Genomic DNA, 8,271 nt, shown 5'->3' on the forward strand with positions numbered 1-8,271 from the left:
ATCCAAAGTCCTCTGACTGATGATGCTTAAATAAAAGCAACTGGAATTTAAATTTTAGCACTAACGATTCATTAACATCCGTAAGTACTGGGTGATAGGTACAAGGTTTTTAAATATTAAGTACGAAACTCAGATTACTGCAGTGAACAACAATTATATGTTTAAGCAGAATATCTGTTTGGTAGACCTAAGTTGGAAACAAAACTTTACAATAAAAAAAGTAAAATCACTGATATAAATACACTGTATTAGTACTCATGATAAAAATAATCTCTGGATTTTCTCCTGTTTTTGTTGTTGGTAAATTTGTCCCTCCTCCTCATAATAAAACATCACAATCAGCCTTAGTGTATCCACAGTAATGCACACCATAATCTGCATATATAAGGTATCAGTTGTCTCTGAGTGTGTCAGTAGCTACCGTTTTGATGGGCTGGGGTAAAGAAGCACCGCGCTGAAAGACGACAGGATCTCAGAGGAGGAGGCTGGGATGGCGAGCTTTCCGGCCGTCAGGACGAGTCCAGCTCGGTCTCCTCGCGTCAGTGGGAGAACCAGGCTCAGTGAGGTTGAACTGCTGCAGTTACATAGTCCATGTGGCGCTGCTGCTGCTGCTGCTGCTGCTGCTGCTGCTGGTCCAGACAAGAAACCTGTTGAATCCAGCCTCTGGATGCTGCGGTTGGACACTGAGAGGACCGCTTCGACCTTCTCACCTCGCTCAGCTGCGAGCACTGCGCTCACCAGGTAGCGGCCATCTGTGGGAGCTGTGAAGATCCCTGAGGACATGGGGAAACACTGATTAAGTGTTTAAGGACCATTCGGCAATGAAATGTGTTAAGCACAACACATCTAACTGAATTCATAACAGTGGAGGCTGAAAATCCCGGTTACAAACTGTAGATTTGTGCTTCACTCTTGGGCCAGTGAGACTGTAGTGATAATTACCTGTATGAGGGTCGTAGTGTCCTCCATCATTGATCAGCACCTTGTTGAATCGAATAATCCCAACTTCCCCTTGGAACGGTGGAAGAGTCAGACCGGCTGAGAACGACACCTTCTCACCTGAACGCAAGAAAGGAAACATGACTCATTAGCAAACATGACAGTAACGGGCAGGATCTTGAATAATCAATGAATTCTGACCTAAATCCATGGAGGGTTTCTGGAGTGACGGTCCCTGAGTTGTGTTCGCATCTGCTGAGCAAAAGAAAAAAACGTTTCATCCACCCTTGAAAGGCTTTGTTGTGATGAAGAATAACAAAATGAGAGGAGTATTTACCTGAGATGAGCGGCATGCTGGTCTTTACTGAGGAGTCAGTGGATTTGACCGGAGAAGCTGTGAAATAAAACAAAAATATGAGACATGAAACATTGCCGGGAAACATGCATGGCAGGGCGCATGTACATGTGGGCGTTACTCACCTGGAGCTCCAGCAAAGCCCTGAACAGGCATCATGCTGCCGCTGGTCCCCTTAGGCAACTTGGACGAGGTCATCTTGCCGGGGGGACCCGCCTCTCCGGTCTCCATCACAGGGGGCTGAGGGATAGAGGCCTCTATGGGGCCCAATGGCACTGCGAGGCTCTTACTTGAACCCTTGGGAAGTCCTGCGTCCTCCACTGCAACCTGAACACCTGAAAAAGACAGACACAGAGTGAGCGATGGGGCTGAGGCTGCAGGTCAGGCAGAGACAGATGTTTGGAGGTCAGATGTGTTAACAAACCACCTGGTTTCATACTGACACTGACACTTCACCCCTATCACTCTTTAAAAAATATCTCCCACATAAACCCAGGCAAAAACCTTTAAGTCATGAGCTGAAAAAGCAAAGAGCTGTCCGTTTTTATGAAAATAAGAGCTTTTTAGCCCCTGAGCCGCTGCCCCATCTCCCATCGTACGGCGATCAGCTCTATACGGCATGCACCGCTGCATTCCTGAGAACCACAGTTGAGACGAACCCTGGGGTTTATCAACAAATCAAGCCTCCTTGCTGGGGGCACACAGTTGCTGTTACCTTTGGTCTACAGGGAGACAACAGGCCCCAGTTCTGCTGTTCCAAAAGGGGAAACCAGCACATAAAAGGCATACCAGCAGCATACCAAGGCCCAGCCACATGTTCAATCATCAGACAGCCTGCCCCCACCCTGAGGAAAAGGGTCATTTGGTATGGAAGCCAGAGAAGTCTGCCTGTTAAACACAACATGTGGAGAGGGACCGGTGAGTAACCGTAAAACAGCACAGGGGGGTAAGTCTGTGTATGACACACACATGTGCATGTGGTTTACTGGCCTGCATTTGTTAGCTGTGTCACTCCTCATATAAAGCGAGGTATGTGCTGCAGTGAGTGGGCTTTGATGGGACAGATTCAAAACTGATTTCAGACCATAAGGCCACAAGGATAAAAGAGGCGAGCGCGAGGACGCATGTATAGATGTGAGAGTGTTTATCATGATGGAAGAGGCGAGCTTGTAAACAAATGCAGCTGGATCTGCGAGCGACCACAAATTTGCACACTAACAAAGCAGCATGGGAAACCCTCACTTTGTTGTTAGCCAGCCCTCTCCACAAAACCCCAGCTCCAGGGATACAACAGACCCTTGTGTCACAAGAGTGGCCGTTTTCCGCATTACATGCCACATTATAATGACTGCAGAGCAATTTGGTGAGTGGTGACTTTATGAGTCACTGTTAGCCAAAACACACTGGGCTCTTGGACTCTGATTTCAATAAATCCAGCTTCAGAATTTAGACCTCAAAGCAGAACTCAAGAGAAAAAGAAGACGGCTAAATATCTTAAGTCAGACAAAGTAACACCTACTCTGTCAGAATAAACGAGCAGACACAGTTACAGCAGCCGACAAATGAGGACTTTATAGTTCTCGGGGGCTTTCTGTCACGTCCCATCTTGTTTTTGGTTCATGGGGTTATCATGGCTGACCACTAACCAGAGTGTGTCACGATACAAGTTGCCTTATCTCTTGCAGGTCATTGACCCACCAGAGCCTACCCACTGAGCTTTGGCAGAAGCAGGAAAGCTTTCTGCTTGCTTGTCTCGGAACATCCCCATAAATAAAAGCTCTGTAATGCTGTTTTAAGACAGTTGAAGGCAACTTGTCACTCCTTTTAAAAAGAAGAATTGTGTGTTTCCAGATTGCAAAAAAAATCTTTTATCCCTTTCATGTTTATCATCCTCCAGGAGGACACTTGATACACTTGGCACTTGTTGTTAAAGTTGTACCTGTTTCTAACTACTATTTCCAATTCCAAGAATGAGCTTTTAGGCTCATTTTTCTGGACTTTAAGAAGATAAACACAGCTGAAATGTACATTCACAAAAAATATGTGGCCCACTGTTGAATGAGGGAAAGGGTCTTCCAACAAAATCTCAGTGGCTTATGTACTTAAATGTTGCGTCAACATGCCATAATAAATTACGATTAACGCTAACCATAAATTAAGATTTCATGGTTAGTATGCACTGAAAGCAACAAAATCATTTCAAGAATGACACTCTCCATCTCTTCACCCCTTTTCTGACCCTCTCTCATTTAAGGTTAACAACTGGAATGACATCATGGGAAACGCTGAAAAATGGCCTCTGGGACCCTGGTGCAGCTTTCAGTGTCCGAACTGTTTGTTTCAACAGAAAAGGAACTCAGCCATGGAGGATGGAAATGTGAGAAAACTGCGGATGGGACTGAAGAGACGGGAGTAAAAAATGTGACAGCGCTGAAGACGAAAGACAAAGAAGAAGCTCTTGGCTCTAAAATAAAGTGAGTGGTGCACATGAGGATCGGTGATAAGCTGTGTGCAGATCTCTCTGCGACGGACCCCTCCGAGCAGCATTTTCCATTCTCTTCAGATAAGCAGGGAGGGAGACAATAGGATGAGGTAGCTGGCAATGCAAAGACAAACAGAAAGTCAAGCACAGAGCAGCGCCCTAACATCATGATTAAGTGTGCTCCCATTTGCAGAACTTTCCGATGTCAGAATGATGAATTAAATGCTGTATTATGACAAAAACCATGGGGGGGAGTGGCAACATTTCTCAGCCAACACAGATTCAGTATTTGGCAGAAATGAGTAGGCTGGCATCTCTGAACTACACAGTTGAATCACAAGTAACACTGGAACAGTTCTTGATGCAAAACCTCTGGTCTGACTTGGACTGGAACCAGAACAAGACCCAGGACAATTTTATTCCAGCTCACCTCCCATGAGATTCTGGACTGGATCGCATGCTGCATCACCTGCCCCATAAACCAGTAACTGAAAACTAGATGGACCCAGAGGAAGACGCTTGGCTTGTAAACATTATGGGCGTGCTTCTTGTTCACATTTACAACTATGAGACCCAGTGAAGTCCAGCTCAGTCTCGTAGGTGTCATTAATGAACAGACTCATACGAGAGGTATGCAACATATTCACCGATATGGAAATCTATGTTCTCAAATATGCTTACAGTAACAAAGCTGAGTCTTACAATAACAACCAGCGTTTATGATAAACTAATAGCAACAGATCCACATGTTTAAGCTCAGGCAACGAGCTCCACTTGACGTCCAGACTTTATAGCATTATATGCCACAAAAAACTGTACGTATACATACAAAGTTTATGTACAAACACACACAAGATCACACACTTGGATGCACAAAAAAGCCAAGTGAGCAATATTTCTTTGAGCCAAGGCATTGCTTAACACAAGTGGGGTCTATTAAATCACGCATGTGTCTTTAATCAACCCTGCCTCCTTTAACTGAGAGCAAGGTTAAATGAAAATCCAACTTCCTCTCACTCAGGGAAAGAAACACACCAATACTGAAACCTCTCCAATAACACAGTGAGCCTGGGATCCACAAATGGGCTCCAGGCCATGTAATGATCTAGAAGTTTGCGACATATTACAGCGATTTGATTTCTATCTCAAGTTTCTACTATGGAAACTTCTGTGGATAATAACAGTAGCACAAGTAGAAAATAGGCAGTGAACAGACAGCACTGACAGCTTACCTGTCTTCCCAGAATAGCTGTCCGTCAACACCTGAAGGTCTGTGGCTACGTTGGCGATGTTGTTCTGGAGGTTCTGACAAGTTCCCTTCAGTCCTCCAATGTCTCGGGCATGAGCTCTAACAGTGCCATTCAGCTGGTTGACACAAGTCCACAGCCCAGTGACGTGTTTATTCAGTCCCTCTTTAATTCTCTGGAGGCTACTGGAGATAGGATCCAGCTTACCACATAAATTCTCCACACTAACAATGCGGCTGTCCATGTGGGCAATCTCCTTCCCGACGTCTTCGTTTTTTTTCGTGCACTCGTCGGCCTCGGCTCTCACCTCCTTGCCCAGCTCATCCAGCTGCTGCCTCAGCTCCTGATGCTGCCTTCTGTGGAGCTCCAAAAGGTCCTTGGCCTCCTGCTCAGCCCCTGACTTAACTTGACCCCAGGCAGAGTTAAGGCTCTGCAAAGTCTGAGAGTGCCGGTGGACTACATCTGATAGCGAGTCCCCCAACCTGCCCCTGCGGCCTTTCATGGAAGTCAGCTCACTGTGTACATTCTCAATGCTAGTGCTGTAGTTGAGGAGTTGCCCCTCCATTGCTCCAAGGGCATCTTTCTGAGCTTTAAGACTAGTTTCCATAGCACCAATAGCAGTTTTGCAGGTCTGGAAGTCTTGCTGAAGGTTTTCAACAACAGTTGAATTAGACTTGTGCTCCTTTGAGCACAGCTGGTCCAAGACATTGAGTCTATCCTCCAAACTTTCAACAGATCCCTTTAGAGAGTTAACATCCTTCTGCAGCACATCCGGACTCTCTGGCTGAACTCCAGATTGGGAGTTGGTGCTTGTATCTGCCAACAGAGTGGTGAGTCTATCTTCCATGGAGGCCAGCTTGTCCTCCAGGGTCTTCCTCAGGTCTTTGATGGCCTCTGCCCGTTCTTTCTTCAGTTTCTCCTCAACAGAGAAGCACTGCCTCGCCATAGTCTTCTCAGATGAGTTCAGACGCATCTCCATGTTTTCCATGCGAGTGAGAACAGAGTCAGATACCTGGGTGCCTTCTTTTCCTGGATCAACCAGCTTGGTCTTCAGGTCCTGGATCTCGTTACGGAGGTCAGTTTCCTTTGAGTCCATGAGCTCGGCCAGGCTGAGGTAATTGGCCTCTTGTCCCTCACACTGCTCCTGAACTGACAAGATTTTATAATCGCAAGAGTTCTTCAAGTCTGCCAGTTTGATTTCCATGCCCTCCATCAACTCCTCTCTCAGAGCGCGGATCTTATTGTCCAGATAGGCAAGTAGGACTGCATCACCAGTTGGTGGAGCAGGAGAAGGCGTGGACAGTGGATTCTGGGCAGCCTCCATTAGCAGACGAATCTGTCCATCATGACGGTTGACACGGTTCAGCAGCTCATCCAGGGTATTAGTCTTGGACTCTAGATCGTCTGTGACCTGGCTGATCTTGTTCATAACTTCGTCCATCGGTGTTGTCTCATGGTCAAAGGGAAAGTCCTGCACCTGAATGGTTTCGGTTTCTGCGCCTCGTGCACCGACAGGCTGTCTGAAATTATTCAGCAGCGTAACAAACATTTTACTGGCGTCCTCCTGGAAATCCAGTCTCAGATTGGAGGTCATGTCTGTCATTCTTGCTTGCATGTCAAGGACCATCTGGGACAGTCGCTGCACCTCCTCCTCCAGGTGTTGTGCACTTTGAGAGCCTCCGTGACCTCTTAGTGGCCTGTGACCTGTCTGACCTCCAAACTGCCCTTCTCCTGCCCATGGGTGGTTTCTCTGGCCCTCTGTTCTCTGTTCTGGAGCTAGCGCAAGAAATGAGAAAGAGAGAGGGTTAGAAAACTGGAATATGAATGCTTTTAGATTTGCCTTTATCCAGCCATGACATATTTGTCTAATTTTATTTGACATATTTTCATTCTATATTTCCTTTGTTATAATCATGTTGTTTACCTTGTGGGACAGGAATATGTCCAGTGGCAGAGGGCGCATGAGGCAAACGCTCTACTTGGATTAGCTTTAGGTCTTTCACCTCCCTGCAGTTGTGGCCCTGGTACCCCGGGCAGCACCTCCACTCCAGCTCTGTTACAGTTTTGTATGCAATCTTATATGTGGGCCTGAAGTGTGTCCGATATCTGGAAGCATTAGCACATGATTCTGGTTTGTAAAAATTCACAGGTACGGCACAGCATAGTGAAAGTTGAATAATTCTTCCTTTCGGACATATAATCATCAATCTACAAAGTCTGCTTGTTTACAAATAAGACTAGATAACCACAGTCACATTTGCAATTAATTAATCATGCAGTTGGCAGGAAGCAGCTCCAGACTTTCCACCATGAGGACACTGTTGGACCCAACTGTCTACCATCCAGTGATTAACTGCATCTCAGAAGTGTGCTTGTTGCTCAATGCACACTGAAGCAAAACAGACAGTCGATCCATGTTAGCCATTCATGAAGATTTACCACAGATGCCTGAATAATCAGGCTTTTTTGCTTTATGAGTCATGTTTTTGAGATTCTCATATATAAATCTCATATTTATTAGTCCCTATTTTAGAGCCATTTATCTCATGTCCATGCACATACATCAACTTGTTAATGGCTTCATCCTGAAAACTTTACTTTTGGCCTTAAAGGGAACAATCAGTATATTTATACGTCTTATTAGCTAGTCGATCAATCTAAGCTGGTTTATATAACAACAAAATAGCTTCACATTATTAGAAATACTAGCAAAAGCAACGAATACCGACCCTCCACCCAGTGTGCAGGACTTCTGGGAACTTACATCACTTGTTGCGCACAGTTTGGCAGCTCCGGTGGACACGGTAAAACCTCTGGCTGCGCGAAACTCTCCGTGCCTCCCACGACGGCGCAGCTCACGTTCTTGTGCACTACGTAGGCGCACCAGTTTCTGCAGGAAAATCACTCAGGTTAATCTCACAGAGAGATAATGTTTACTTTTACGCAGGGAAGACGGAACGCGTAAGCGAAACACATCAGTCTGCATTTCATCAACATGCACGCATGAAAGTATAAAATATTCAGAGTACTCACTTATTTCTCTGTCGTGTTTCGGTGCCAGAATATGCGTTGTTCTGAAACATGCTGTACTGGAAAGGTGATCCATTGATGAGGCCAAACGTCATTAACAAGTGAATAAGTGGCAGTCCGCGCTTCATTGTGAAAATATTCACAAATTCTGCTCTACCCTTTCAGATTATAATCAGTAGTTAAAGTCTGTGGTTCAGTGATCAGTGAAGGCACCGCGG

General features: G+C 45.7%; 1 protein-coding gene across 1 annotated transcript; it reads right to left on the minus strand.

Annotated features, from left to right (window-relative positions):
• Positions 1 to 268: 268 nt before the first annotated feature.
• On the minus strand, positions 269 to 8,181 carry emilin2b (elastin microfibril interfacer 2b). The gene is made up of 9 exons (XM_041065897.1): positions 8,057 to 8,181; positions 7,788 to 7,913; positions 6,948 to 7,129; positions 5,009 to 6,799; positions 1,420 to 1,629; positions 1,277 to 1,333; positions 1,141 to 1,191; positions 943 to 1,059; positions 269 to 773 (listed from the first exon to the last, which is right to left on the minus strand). Exons 1-9 carry the CDS (start codon positions 8,179 to 8,181, stop codon positions 418 to 420), a joined length of 3,015 nt encoding a protein of 1,004 aa, XP_040921831.1. The 3' UTR covers positions 269 to 417.
• Between the last annotated feature and the right edge of the window lie 90 nt (positions 8,182 to 8,271).

The sequence above is a fragment of the Toxotes jaculatrix genome, chromosome 20 (assembly GCF_017976425.1).
Source record: "Toxotes jaculatrix isolate fToxJac2 chromosome 20, fToxJac2.pri, whole genome shotgun sequence".
In the NCBI taxonomy this organism is placed as follows: Eukaryota; Metazoa; Chordata; class Actinopteri; family Toxotidae; genus Toxotes; species Toxotes jaculatrix.